Source organism: Sinocyclocheilus grahami, unplaced genomic scaffold (assembly GCF_001515645.1).
Source record: "Sinocyclocheilus grahami isolate Dianchi unplaced genomic scaffold, SAMN03320097.WGS_v1.1 scaffold4.1, whole genome shotgun sequence".
Taxonomy (NCBI): domain Eukaryota; kingdom Metazoa; phylum Chordata; class Actinopteri; order Cypriniformes; family Cyprinidae; genus Sinocyclocheilus; species Sinocyclocheilus grahami.
In genome coordinates, this window is record NW_015505183.1 from 138,034 (window position 1) to 153,594 (window position 15,561).

The window sequence follows — 15,561 nt, forward strand, 5'->3', positions numbered from 1 at the left end:
AGTGGTTGCCTTAAAAAAACACTTTTGTGAAGGAAAAAAAAGAAGAAGAAAGAAAGTAAACAAACTATATAATTAATGTCATTGTTTGGGTCTCTTGAGAGTTTAAGTAGCCTAGATGCTGGGCAATCATTTGCAAGGGTTGTTCCATTTAGGCCCATATCAAGTAGGTTTATGACGCACAAAGTAGGATGCGACATTTGGCCAAAGTAATGCCATCCCAGTCACCAGTATGAGCCATTGCGTCATGGACCATAATAATACTCAGACATCCCCAGATAGTGCATTCATTCAGCCCCCCTCTCTTTAATCCTTTGTCCTGCTTTTCCCTCCCGAAGTCCAGCACCTGAATGTGCAACTCTGTGCCGGGTTGCTTAGCGACGTCGAGTGGCGTTTCTGAGCCAAGAGATCCTCTTGTTAAATCGAGACGTAATGTAACACTGACATCTTCCTCCAGCGACCGACCAATGATGCCAACAGGTGTTTTGTTTTTATTCGTGGCGGATATGTGCACGTATGTTATTTTATCAGCATTTTGGTCAATTGTTTTTAGAGTGATCGCGCGCTCAAGTTCTGGATAGGAGCAGATGGCAAACTCTCATAATCTGCTTTGCTCAGAGTGGCCACGCGCTCCTTGAATGCATCATGCGCCGAGGTAAGAATATAGCATAGATTGTTTTCAGTGTCACCTATGGATCTTTCATGTGCCTCTATTTCGTTTATATTTGCGTGTATGTATTAAATTAGTTTAACGCGACATATTTCTTTATTCACTGAAGACTAATCAAGACGTTCAAACACAAAACAGCCTGTGCTTTTGTTCATGGAAGTGAAGGGACGCATTATGAGGGTTTCAGACTAATTAAAAAAGTCAGAATAAAACGTTGGGACTTAAAAGTATGTGTTCTTTTACATATCTATATATTTGTTTCAACAGCGTTTTCAAACAACGTTTCAGTTACCACAAAAGTTTGTCAGAGTACGCTAAATAGACTCGGGAACAGAAGTCGCGTTAACCTGAGGAGGTAACCATGGTAACAGTCTGCTGCTCGAGAGCTTTCCGTTAAGTGTCGGACGGGAAAATGCCAAAATGCCATTATCACTGAATTACATATTTATATATTACAAATTATAATTACAAAACTTAACTGTATTTGACGGGTAGCTATAGAGGCACCAAAATACTATTCTTATCACGTGGTCGAAGAGAAATTTACCGATAGAAATTCCTTTAAAACGTCGACTCCCTGAAAGTCTTTGAATAATTGGCACACGGTTGAAGAGGACAAAATTTCCCACGGGGTTTCTTGCTATTTTTCTTCATTCTGATACGAAGTAAGATTGGCTTCAGCAACCTGTTGAAAGTATTGGCAAATTGCCCGCTGCGATTGTAACATGAACAAGGTAGACGACAGTTGAGTTCGTGCTCAATCATCAATCTTGTAGACTGTCTGTTACTCTGGATTTATGCGTTTTTAAAAAGGCACTATAAACCCACCTGATTTGTTTTTCACCTCTCTAGTGCATGCATTTGATGTCTTCACTGTACACCATTTTAGAGCGGTTATTATAATTCTCCTCTTTGCAATGCCATTTGAATTCAAGGTAGCCTAGATGTTACTGAAATAAAACCATGCTCAGTGCAATTCGGATGCACCGGCAAAAGTAATTGTTAAGCTTTTCTTGCATCAAGTGGAATCCTAAGAGCCTCAGGAAGGGTGTCGGGGTATAATATTTTTCATAAATATGTTTTCACATGATTTTGCTCTTCCTTTCTCCCTTTGGTTTTCTACAGGACTTTGACGGGCCCAAATCCTAGCTATCATGTGAAGGCTTTGGCCTCCTCTTTGACATTGTGCCATTAAGCTGCGCTGCCTTACTCAAGGCACTGGACTGTAAAAATGTCACCACCGGCATGACCATCATTACTTATTTAAGATCACTACATCAGGAGGTAACATCGCCACCAGCAACGAATTGGCTCCTTGGGCACAAAGGTGCTATGTTATTACTGTACACCCTAGGCTTTTATGCCTCCCTTGGCCTGGCTGCCCCCCAGGGCAACTTCCCCAGGCTCGAGAACATAGGGGCATATAAATCTGTCAGCACCATGCCGACGAGGGCCACATGTGGAATTCCTGAGAGAAGTACTTTCTGTCAAGCCGGCCAGGTTCAGGAGGATCTCCACACCTGTATCCAGAAGTTCTGCATCCAGGAGTGTCCGTATAGCTCCTCTACGCTAGACTACACTGACATCCTCGCCACAAGCATGGGCATGTGCTGGAAGGGTGATGCATGGGACCACCGTCCAGGCGCGGAGGTCGATTCCACCAGCTTCATCTTTCCGACCTCAAGAGGTTGTCCGGCTTCCCCGTCGACTCTAAGCTTCGGCCTAGCGAGCTCCTTTACTCTAACGGTGTGGCTGAAACTCGAGCAAGACACTGTAATGTAAGTAGACACATGTCCAGAATTTTCCCTTAAGAAGATCAGAGAGGCAGTGCAAGTGTTTCTGTCACTTAGAGAGTGAATATTTTACTTAATCATCCGGATCAGTTTCAATACCTGCTCCGTTCCAGGAAAAGAATGACTTGTTAGAACACTGCTGTATGATCTAAACCTGATATGGATTAGCTCGGGTGCTCGCCTTGCCAGAGCTGGTTTTATTCAAACTAGCTTTCCTGTGTAGTTGATCCCCACTCAGCTGTCGGTTGTCCCCCCCCCCCTCATTTTCAGACATTTCCTCTGTTGTATCTCCACTTTGAAACTGTGTTGGTACATGGATCACATTCTGTGAGGAGTCCTGCCAAGTTGAAAAAGCTCTGAGCCCTGTTTGCTCTGCTCTGGCAAGACCAGCTGTGGCCAGTTTTAGATCAATGAAATGAAATTGCCACAGTGTTTCCTGAGCTCTGGTAAAAAAGCATCAACTCAAAGGCCACTTTGTTTTTCCACAGCACAGAAAATGATATAGTTGAAAGTGGGTGATGGGATGAAAGGATGAAGTCAGAGAGGCTGTAGAAGTAGAACAACTGTTTCAGCATTTTATATCAAGTGCAGAGCATGAAAAGAGAGAGAAAGCCACAAGCGTGTAGTGTTGAAAAATAAATAAGCAAGTACGTGCGGTCAAGGCGGTTCATTCGTCGCATTCTCTCCTTGAAGTGGCGTGAGGCAGAGTCAACAGGCTTGCGTGTTTATTCTGTTCTTAGTGAATTAATTGGCCTGTGTTTAATACCTGCCTAAGATCCCCTTGGTAATATAACATAAAAATATACACCGCTCAGACGTAGTTTTTTGGAACACTTGCCTTAGTAGACATATTGAATACTAAAATGTTGCCTTCCCTGGAGAAGCCTGGCCTAATTGCAAGTGAAGCAGGCAGCAGAAGCGTGGCTATAGGTGAGATGTTTCTGACTCCGGGGCCAGCCGCAACCGGAGTACAAATGCTTTATGATTTATTGGATGCGGTGGCCTGTGTTCGTAAATGCTGCTGTTTCCCGTAAAACGTCTGTAATGGTGTTTCATATGACAGTGTATGAGGGTGTTTTCGAGTAACAAGAAAAAGCAAATGGAAAATATTGATACAACATGCATAAATGTCAGAGTGATGTTCATTTTAGATGTCAAGGAATTTCCCAGTAAAAGAGAGTTGTTGGATTATTTTAAAGGTATTTTTAAAGGGGTATTGATTGTTTACTAATGTCTTTCACTGTTCCTATATGAAATAATGAGGTGCTACATATGAAGTTGCATTATGCAATTCAAATTATTGAATGTAAATTTAGGCCTGTTCTGGATATTCTTTTATGTGGCTTATTTTGAGTACTTCAATTTCTCTCAGCCAATCATTAATGTTTGTTTTCCTAATGCACAGGACTTTAATGGAAAAGAGCGCTGTGGGCAGACTGGTGCTGCTGGTGACCGTCTCCAAGGATGATATTCAGATCCACTACGGCATTCACAGCAAACAAAACTTCTCCATAAGCATGAAGACTGCAGGTCATATTAGCATAGGCCACTGGACACACATGGCTCTACAGGTAGGCAGAATGTTTCTATTCTCTTATTCCTTCCGTGGTCATTTATATGTGTCACATACTACTCAAGACAACATGACAGAATGTAACTTCATAATGTGATATCCAACTGTAAAGTCAAACTGAATATTTAGTGGGAAATAGGGCAGGACTTGATTTTATCCATCAGGATTTGTTTGAATCACTTTTGGATATACCGTGATGTTATTGTTTAATTTTTGGTTATGTTTACAGAAAAGAAAAGTTGTTTCAGGAGTGGAAAGTTACTGTATATTTTCAATAAGACAATGTATTAATAAAAAATAAAAATTGCAGTTGAAAATTGTCAAGCTATTTAATAGGGGTGCTCCGATTGATCGGCTACCGATCACTATCGGCCGATAATCACGTTGGGATGATTGATCGGCGGCCTCTTAAAAGGCCGATCTAAAAAAAAACGATATCAAGCTGATGACGCTGCTGTGAGAGGTTTGGCATGACATGCAGCGGCACCGTCTCACAGAGCGGGTGAAATAATTATAATGCTGAAGGTGAGGTACTCACCTTCATATATCTTCATTAAATAACTTATAAAGTAATTTGAAAACCTCGTGTGAATGTAATTTCACAAACAGCGTGAGTGAATCACCACTTGCGCGTGCGCTCTCTTCCTCTCTCAAAAAACGCAAATGACTTCAAATCACCACATCGCGTCTGTCTATAAACGAGCTGCACGCTGCACAGTTGACACAGGAATTGTCACTTGCACAATCGAGGCAGTGTCACATCGTCACTAAAGTTTATAAATTGCATTACTTTTTAATTCTTTCCAGTGTTTAATCATTCAGCACTCGCGCGCTATAAAGACAGCCTTCGTACTTTCAATGTGGAACTAGGCAAAGCTAGGTCCGAACTGATTGCACTATATTATGTGTATAATCGTTTTCTTAAATTCATTTTAAACCTCTTAAATCAATTTTTTTTTTAAATAATTTAAGTTTTTTAATTCCTTGTTTTATTGTTGTGATTATTGTTTTTATTTTATTTTATGTAAAGCACTTTGAATTACCACTGTGTATGAAATGTGCTATACAAATAAACTTGCCCTGCCTTGCCTTGCCTTGGAGACCGTGCACTCATGTACGCTCTCAGCGCACACACATAATGCCAAGTTCACATTATTCTGTTTGCAGTGCATAGGCCTACGTGGTGCATATTTTTTCCGCGCTCATGTTAACGGATTAAAGCGTTCACTGCACACGGTTGCGGTTCGGCAGTGCGTTCAGGAGCGGTGCGTCTGCAGCAGTGCAGAGATCGTTTCTGCACCGAATCTGTTGCTGCGCTGCAAGCGCTGAATTAAAGTAACAGCGCATTGTTTGCAGTAAATATGAACATGGATTGACACGAAAATGTAGTAATTACACCATAAATGCATATAATTAAAGTCTACCGTGTTTCACCTAGACTTAAAGTCTTAAACCTAGACTTTTTGGCTAGGTTTAAAGGGAAAGAGCACTTTTAGATAAGGCAAAAATAGATGCACTCGTGGAGGTAGGAAAACAAAGTGCTTTATGAACTGCAGGATTGCTTGTAATAAAGATTTAAATACAAAAGGAAAGGCAGTAGAGCTGACTATTTCTGTCAATGGTAAGTTTGTGATAACGTAATAAAAGTAGTTTAAATGTTTTGCCACTTGCTTGAGCAACTTATATATAATGTGTTGCTTACATTTATTGTTTAAACATGTCTGTGTAAAATTGTATTACTGTACTGTGTAAAAAAAAGAATTGCAATGCTGAAAAAGCATTTTCAGTGACAATGTTTGGGTTTGAAATCAAAATAATGGATAAATGTTGTGTTTGTGGTAAATAGCCATGGATCAGTAGCGGACTCCTGTGTGAAAGCTGCTTTCCCTCTCACAAGAGTCACCTAAGAGGGGAATTTCCCCCATTTTCAAAAATGAAATTCGGGCCCTGAATAAATGTCTAAAAATCCTGATTGGAGTATCACTATAAATAGTTCTAAATGATAAAAAGAAGGCTTTAAAAAGATCGGTATCGGTGATCGGTATTGGCAGATACTGCTTTCTGTGATCGGCGATCGGTGATCGGCCTCAAAAATCCTGATCGGAGCACTCCTACTATTTAATATGTTACAACTCAACTTACTGTTGCAATAGAAAATGCCTCAGGACAGAAAGTTGTGTTTGTCAAACCATTTCATGATGTAGTCTAAATGGTTGAATTTAATTTTTTTTGTGAATGAGATTTTTCAGGCATAAAGAGGCTTGATGTGATCAAGATTATTTAAATATATATTGTACAATAAAGTACATCCTGCTTAGGTGTCAGTAGGGATGAAAAGATTTTCTAGCATTGTGGAAGAAATCATATGATGTAATAAGCTTGGTCAGGTGTCATGTAGTGTAGCTCTGGCAACACTAAATCACTATCCATTCATTTTTGAGGTAATTAGCCGCTGAAAAATATTGATATTAATATTGTGTCGGGAGAACCCGCAGCAGGTTCTCGCTGAACCCATGTCACAACAGATTTCCACTTTGGACAAGATGCATGAATAGAAGGCGTTAATTACAGTGGTAAACATCTGCTTTCCTGCAGCTGTGAGGGCAGGAAGGGGGAAGAGAGCAGGTCAACCCCTCATACACCCCGCTCTGAATACATATCAACACACACACCAGGTCCAGTTGCTCCTGCTTCATTCCTGTCAGAAACATTCAGCTGCTTTTGCCTCTTGTTTTCAAAGAATGATTCGCATCCAGTGCAGCAATGCAAACATGAAGAGCACAAAACTGTGGAATTGCTGGGTCATGTTTCATTCTCAGCTTTCAGAGCCCTTTGCACTGACAAAGTACCAGTCAGTCCCATTAGGACTGGCTCTCTGGCATTGTTCAGCTTTGGAAATGGCAGCCTGTATCTCTGTGTCAGAAATGAAAAGAGAAGGAGCAGAGGATAAACTTGGCCATCATCAGGAAACAGAGTGCTCTGTCTGTGGAGAGCATTACCTTACAATAGTAGTGATTATTATGGCTTTAAATTGCAATCGTTCAGATTATGAATAGCAGGTTGACTTCTGGGACAGAAAACATTATTATGATAATGAGATCCTTCCCACAAATTCAGAGGTAATATGTTCCCTTCCTGTGACAGCTTTGACTTGGACTATATAAGAGATATTTTCTGTGCCCATTAGGAATTTAAACTGCAGACCGGCCACTGTATTCTAGGGACAAAATTAGCCTATTTTCAGCCTTAACTCTTCATGGTGTAAATTGTACTGAACAATGACGTGACGCGATCAAATAGAAGCGCGCACTAATGCAACAAATATGTGGGCAGTGTGGAAGCATTTAAAAGCATTAGTAGTGGAGATTTTTCAATGACTCTTTCTTCAGGTTGACAGTTGGTGGCTTTATGAGTGAGTCATTGAACTAGGGATGCACCGAATGTTCGGCAACTGAAATTATTCAGGCGAAAATAGCAACAAAAGCTCTTTTGGTGTTCGGCCGAATAAATTGGACTGAACAATGACGTGACGCGATCAAATAGAAGCGCGCACTAATGCAACAAATATGTGGGCAGTGTGGAAGCATTTAAAAGGGGCCGAGAAAGACGCAAAAATCATTACAAGCACCGACAGTGAGAGACTGTTTAGTACTGCATCGCATGTCTTCGATGAGAAGTGGAAGGGATGGTTGTTGCTGGTTACTGTATGATGACTGAAATTGCGAAATGCCCTTAAACAAGTAAATAAACTGCAGAATGTTGTGTTTTCTAATACATGTATGCAAATAGCGCTGCGTGAGTTCGAGGTGCCAGGGTTCAAAGTTTAAAGCGTGAGGAAAATCTGCGCTGAAATAGTGTTATTCATCAGTTGCTCAGTAACATTTTTATGAATTTTTACAAGGCATGTGACAATGTGATACGTGCAACAAACATCTTCCCAAATTCGTTATGAGAATCATTTATAAATCTACTGTTGTCAACAAAAAGAAGCACTGAGGTCTTCCTGCGGGTTTCTGCCAAAATAAAAGCTGAGAAAACGCAAGAACTCCATCAACATTAATAAATGTTATTATTGTGTTGTTCTGTAAAATAAAATAAAAAAGACAATAATAATGATAATAATAATTACAACAGCTCTATTAATACATTTATTATAGCATTCACACAGTGTTCAGACTGGGATCTGTTATATTTTCTAATGTTTTAAAAGAAGTCTCTTCTGCTCAGCAAGGCTGCATTTATTTTAAAAATACATGCCTGATTCAAGAAGGGGGTCTCAAAAATGGCCAAAACATATTATTTTACTAACTTATCTCCTCTAATTAATCTAATTTCATCTTTGCTTTAAAAAGCACTTTTATACTCTGTTTAAATCATATTTGTGACATTATTTTATATGTATATTTGATTATTTCTGTATTTTCACTAAGTTTGATCAGTTTTCTGTCGATCAATGCACTTGAAGCACGTGCTAATTGCGTTGCACTTTACATTAATTTAACAGAAAAGACAAGAAGGGCGAAAACACACTGTTTTATGTTTTATCAGTAAAAGAAGAGTCAAACCGTCAGCTGATGTCCGTCTGGTTACTACTCATTGGAAAAAAACACACAACGCAGATTACACCGGTTACATTCGGCCTTCGGCCCAGTGTTTCATTTTGTTCGGCTTCGGCCAATAATTTTCGTTTCGGTGCATCCCTACATTGAACTGTTTACTCCTTAGTTTGAAAACAAACATTGATTCATTGACAAGCTGAACAAGTGATTTTATGAGTGATTCACTGAATCATTTAATCAATGAATTAACTAAAAAAACACAGATTCTTGCAGAAGACAAACACATTATAAGTGCATCATTTGAATCGATCACTCAACTGGTTCATTCAAAGTTGCTCAGAGACATGCACCTGTTAATTCTGCTTGACTTCATTTGGTGAGCTATTTTCATTGAGAGAGCAGAAATGTCTAAAATGTGTCTAAAATGCTTTTAATTTATTCAATATTATCCTCTTATTTATTGAACAGTATTGTTTATAACAGTATGTTCTGCAGCTCCTGTGGGAAGCAATCTGAAACTGCTCTTGTGGCTGTTTATATGTTGTCTTTGGCTGTTCGAAGTTTGTGAGAATCCCACAAGTTAATGAACATTTTCACGCACAATTTGAGCTTCCACAAGGGTCTAGGTCTTTGCTGTGCCATTTTGATCGCAGAGGCTTGCACTGTGGAAGACGCTTGTTCTCCGGGGACATTTGTTTTGGCCAAGAGCTGCCGAGTCTCAAGCTCTTAACCCGAATGTGCACATGCCTCATCACCCTGCGTGAACTTCACCCCACCCAAAGATAAGTAGGCCAGCCAGCCTGTGGGCCAGGGCCCCTTGAGCCAGAGGACCACTAAAACCGGGGTGGTGTGGTGGGGTTGGTGAAGGGTAGCTGGCTGCCTCGAGTCAAACTATCTGTGTGAGGAAAAAAAAAGATCATTCGGGATAATAAAGTCCTGTAGGCAGCTGGCTTTCACAATATATGTTTAGTAATACAGTCTTTAACACAAATAGACTCTCACATCCCTTACTTCCTGTTGCTGTCTATGGTTGCGAATAGAATCAGATCTATTTTTCATTATTTTTCACATGTAAAAAAATTCTAAATTCAAATATCAAGAATGTCACGCAGATGTTTATCTTTGTAGATAAAGGTGTGCTGTGAATAAACTTTGCCGAAGCACAGGAGTAAATCTCTAGCAGAGGAGACATCAGCACTGCTATCAAGCTGCCCTCTGGCTCAGGGAGGGGAGCTGGCAGCAGGTCAGCTGACCTTTCAGAGCTTCTCATGCCACCCAGAGTGATGGAGACTGATTGGCAGCGCAAGTGAAGGTGAAACAAGGTGGATGGTGGCAAGGAGAGCTTCCACCTTTCCCCAGCTCACTGTCCACAGGCACTGGAGGCCATGAGTGGCAAATAAATCACTCCAAAGTTTTGACAGGAAATTAGAGTCTTTGCAGCTTTAAGCTCTTGGAGTTGACTTCTACAGGACATGGGCGTCTTGCAGTACTTGCATATACTGGTTTTAAATTACGCTTTGTATCGAGAGGAACATACACTGGCCTTTTGAGAACCCCCAGCAATGACTTGCAGAGCATTGTTTAATCTGGTCCGTCGAGGCGTTTATATGTGTTTCAGCACATCAATGTCAGACGGAATTAAATATTTGCCCAGAGATGGGCTTTCCTTGGCAAGTTTTCTCAGGAGTCTTTATTCAGATTAAAGTCAGAGAAGATCAGCAGCGGATGGATATAAATCAAAAGGGGCAATGCTGAGTGGCAGAGCTTCCTGCAAAGCTGGTAATGGCCATAAGTCGATATGAGCAATTTCACAGTATATTATGTCTCTCAGACCGGGCATGAGTAACAATGACAGACGGGCATACGGCCACGGGGCGAGAACCATCCTGGAAATTGTCCGCACTGATCAGACAGATCAAATGCATTGTATGGCCGCAACGGAGTCCTATAATCTGTCATAGCTGTGGGGTCGCGGCTCTTTGCAGATGTGGCGGAGCTGATTACGTCTCCTCTTGTTTAGCTGCCACTGCCCTTCTGCCTAGTTAGCATGTGTTTATTGCTAGTGAAAGGCACAAGAAGGATGGGTAGAGGAAAAAATTAAGTGTACAATCCTGGATCTGAGGCCTGTCAGGAGATGGATGGGTAGCTTGTGGCATGCTGCCCCCGCATTCGCAATCTGTAAAGTGTACAGCAAAGTCATATGAACACACCAGCACTCAGCGGACTACATAAATAAAGCCGGACGGCAATAAGTCAGGTGCTAAAACGCGCCGGTATGTTAAACATTTCCGGCATTTCTAAATAAACGGCAATTCATCAAACAGAAAATGTTGCATGTGCACTACATTGGCTCAATTATATATTTCATTTTTGCTGGTAATAAATAATGAGAGGCTACATGAAATGTGGGATTGGTTATTTTACTTTGATTGTTGTTGGAGACTTGTAATCTTGCAAGTGCATGATATATGTGCTCACTTTCTTGGTATGATTTTCAGTTCCATAAAAGTTATATCAATATTTTAACTGCTTAAACATCTCATGATTTTGAAGGGTTAATGCTTAATGATTTTTACATATATATATTTTTTTTTTTCTTTAACAAATTGCATAATTATCAACCTCTTTGAGCAGATATTTTAATTACCTTTGATTGTATGTATATTTTTTGTTTGCTTTGATTTGCCTACTTTTATTTTTATATGTCATGAATGAAATGTGAGGGAATGTTAGTCTGTTGCTATGCATTTGCTAGGGCATTATGTGTGATTGCTAGGTGGTTGCTTGCTGCTCCAAGTCTCTATGGATATGGGTATCTAGGGATATGCATGTTGAAATGTAATATGTAGGATAAGGAGTTTGTTCAAATTAATCAAATAAACATAAGAATAAGCAATAATAATAATCATGCTTGCTATAGCAAACTCCACTAATTAAAAAAGCAAAAACATGAACATCATCTCAAAATATTTTTTTCCAAAGGAAATGTATACATTATTTATTGCTGGTGGGTTGTCTTAAACCTTACCTTTTCACTATGGCTCCCCAGAGAAATTAAACATTTTGATCCATAGATGAGCCATAGCTTTAGTTCTCCTTGTGTTTCCATTATTTTCAAAGTCAGAAACAAATGAGAGAAAAGGTAAATAACAGGAAAATCACTTGTAGACATTGCTCTTTCCATTCTTGCATTGAAGCTGCACTGAATTCACCTTCCTCGCTCACTGGTGAGAGAGCATGCTTGATTAATATCCTTAATGACAACCGGATCAATTAGGAACATTTGCACTTGTAAACTGCTTGTAAATGTCATGTTTTCAAGAAACAGTCTACTTGAAATCATTATCTTGATGTAAAAATATTGTAATTCACCACAAATCTAGATATTCCTGCATCAGCAATTACCCCAGTGGGAAGGCCAATAAATGATACTGTCAAAAAACAAACAGCTTCCAGTAAAACATCCACATGCTTACAGACACTGGTGTTTATGAATATTTGCTAATTTCTCAGTTTAAAATGTCAAAGTTGCAATTATATTCATTGCACTTGCTGTTTTATAATGCACATTGCTTGAACATATGGTAAATATTTATTTATTGTTAGAAATGTGTAATCAAAATGCCACTAATCATTAAGGTACAACTACTTATCCTCTCCCTGAATTTTACAGGGCATCATAAGCAAACTTTTTCAATATTTTTCTTTATGTGAGGAGGCTCATCCTTTACTGGCACATAACCATAACTGTAGGAACTATAGTAATATTACATTGTAAGAGAACCTAGTTAGTACAAATAAATCCTATTCTGTTCGGACACAGTGAACAGTGGGGAAAAAACTCAAGATATGCTTTCTGTGTAAAGCATATCCTCTCGAGTTATTGCCTTCCTTTATTAAAAGCACTGACACATTGCCTTATATATTTCTGACTTCTCCAGCTCCACAGAGACAATTTTCTTTTCTTAAATTGTCACACTAGTCTTAATATATTGTTGCCATCCTCACAGCAGGAGGAAGAAGGCTGATATTAAACATGTATATGTGAGATTGGTAATTGTATCTTTAGTGTACTTGAGTAGAACAAATGTTTCTCTCTCATAGCTGCGTTAATGTGATAAAGGGAAAATTGGCTTTTCATCAGTTTTCTTCGCACTGTAATGGTGGACAGTGAAGAGAGGCCCCGGCATCAATAGCAGCACTGCAAACATCCTGTCTGTGATAGTTATATTTCACATCACCACACTGGCCTCTCAGTGCATTATGAAACATGTGATAATGCAACAAATTACAAATAGGAAAACCTTTTTGCTTCATTTAAATGATAAGAATCACAGTGAGGCCTAGCTATAAGCCATAAATAAAACATCTCATGTGTTGGCGGTTATGTATGTGTGAGTGTGTATGAGGTGGCGGGAGAGAGTGTGTGTTCAGATAGAAGGGCAGGGCTCCGGCAGGTATCAGCATTAAAAGAGGAGGATTGCTTGCGCTGATACCCTCATCCAGAGTGGAATATTTCTAGAGGCCCTGACAGCTCCTCCAGTGCCGAAATGGAAAGGGCTTTATCATGGAATGGTTTGTCACTCACGCTGCTGCAGACGAATTGGCTTCAGGTTAAGCTTGTATCTGCCCCTGCTTTATGGTCCAAGCCCAAAGATCACAACATTGTTTTTGGTGTGAATTATGAAATCGCTGATATAAAAAGCCCCCAGTTAGATTTTAGAAAGATTGTGCACTGTTGTTTTCTTAGAACAGAATTGGAGGCTACATTGTCTTCCTTTAACACACAAAAAGGGTTTTAAGTATTTCATAAATCTCATGTAAGATGGTCTGCTTCAGTTTAAAGCGGTCATATTTTATTAGTTTATTAATTTTTTTCACAGAGGTTTCTTTCTACAAATACAGCCATAATTTGGTTTTTCCCTGACCATTTTTTTGCTTTCTCTCAGACCATTGAAGGCAAAGTGCAGGCTGCGAGTTTGCTGTCGAGTTTAATGTAAAGTGTAATAATCTGTTTCCTTCTCAGGATTTCAGTGCAAATGGTCTAAAGTGCTAAACCCTTCCAAAACAAGCTGTTTTTGCAACTCAGTTTAAATATATGTTTAGTTGTGTTTTCAGTTCATAAACTCTATTTTAAATGATGAAGAATTATTAGCTTTTTCATTTTGTGACCCTTTTAAAGATCTTGTGTTGCCATGTGTAAAAAAACAACAACGCTAGCTAATATTTGTTCAATATTCACCTCTACAAGGCTGATGGACAGAAGACCTTTAGCAGTTAGGTAGTATTACTATTTCTTAATGTCAGCTAGTGATTAAGTTACACCTTTGGCTCAGTGCTTTTAGGGTGTTGTGTCTTACAACACTCTTAGCGTTGTCATTTCCCACAGATTTAAAACTGAAAAATGTTTAATTAAATACTTTTTCCACCATTTCCAAAATATGTATTTATGTGGCTACTTAATGTAAGGCACAATACTTTTGGGGAAAAAATGTTAGTTTCAGGAGTTTCTACTTCTAGTTGGACCTTTGCTTAATAGCCATTGTTATATAAATAATGGCATAAATTTGTTGCACATTCTGGTAAATCCCTGTGCAGATTAAATATTCCCTTTTCAATTTGAAAGCGGAGAGGAGCTTTTAAGATGTCAGCACCTGCTGATTAGTACGTAACTAAGAGCTCCACAGAACGGCCAGTTATTAATCTGCTCCACACTGGTTTGATCTCATAGGCAGCGTTCCAGACAGGTCAGACCAGTCCCACACTACCAACACACTTGCATTTTAATACAATATGAGCTGGCCAAGTGATGCTCTTAGGACACAAGCAGTTCAAATCACACACTTAAAAAAAAACACTTTTCTTCCCCCACCTTAAAACACAAACGCATGCTGGTGTTGGTGGTTTACGGGGACTCTTCATAGGCGTAATGGTTTTTATACTGTACAAACTGTATTTCCTATCGCCCTACACCAATCCTACATCTAAACCTACCCCTCACAGGAAATTTTGTGCATTTTTAGAAAAAAAAACAAAAACAATTTAGTATGTTTTTTAAGCCTTTTGAATTAGGGGAACACAGGTAGTGTCCTCATAAACCACCTTCATATTGTAATACCTGTGTCATACCCATGTCATTATACAAATTTGTGTACTCATAAACCACCCAAACCAGTGCACACACACAGGTGTTGATAAGCCTGAAGCAATGATAAACTCAAAAAGGAACTCAGCAGTGACAACTTTATTGTGCTGCAGTGTGTACTGTATGTGGCCATTGGCTCTTGGATTATTGCAGCAAATAAGCTCTGTGATCAGCCAAAATTTATGATTCTTACATTTTGTTCATCAAGATAATCTTAACAAAAGAACGACTTCTGAATTTTTAAGCCTAAATACTAGAATTATAAAACTAAAGTTGCACGATTTCAACATCACCACCACTAACTTTCCAACAACACTCTCAGTCTTTATTTAGAATCTACAAGTTGGAATGTTTGAAAAAGAATAGTTTGAAATAGTATGAGTATAAACACAAAAAGGCTGTAAAAGTGTGAGTAGATGAGTTTCGCATGATGATGTTTAATGTCCCAGACAACCTCTGTAGTCCCATTTAGCCACTTGTTAGCAATTGCCTTTTTCAAGACACATATGAACTCTTTGAAAGTCACAAGTGGGGAATTATTGATGTATTTTACGTTGTTGAATAAAATGTAAAAATATATTGCGCTTGTGTTAACCATAGACCTTATTTTAGTCATTTAACCAAAAACCTATTCTCTATTTGCTGGCTTGGACATCACAGCTAATGGATGGCACTAGCGAATTCGACTTCATTCTTTTGGTGCTATCAGCCAATCAGCATTGTCATGAAGTTATGAATGTGAATGCTAACAGATTAATTTCTCCAGGTATTTTAGTTCTCCTTGGATTGTACCTGAAAATATTGCAGTTGCTGCCTTCAGTCTT

The 15,561-nt window shown here is 39.2% G+C and overlaps 1 protein-coding gene across 1 annotated transcript in view; it reads left to right on the plus strand.

The window, feature by feature from the left end:
* Positions 1-367: 367 nt before the first annotated feature.
* The window catches only part of LOC107583304 (Usher syndrome 2A (autosomal recessive, mild)), a 227,522-nt gene continuing 212,328 nt past the window's right edge, over positions 368-15,561 (plus strand). The window contains exons 1-3 of the mRNA XM_016269485.1: positions 368-652; positions 1,793-2,445; positions 3,866-4,031. Of these exons, the coding sequence (XP_016124971.1) occupies positions 1,913-2,445; positions 3,866-4,031 (699 nt within the window). The 5' untranslated portion in view covers positions 368-652; positions 1,793-1,912. The remainder of the gene's footprint in view (positions 653-1,792; positions 2,446-3,865; positions 4,032-15,561) is intronic.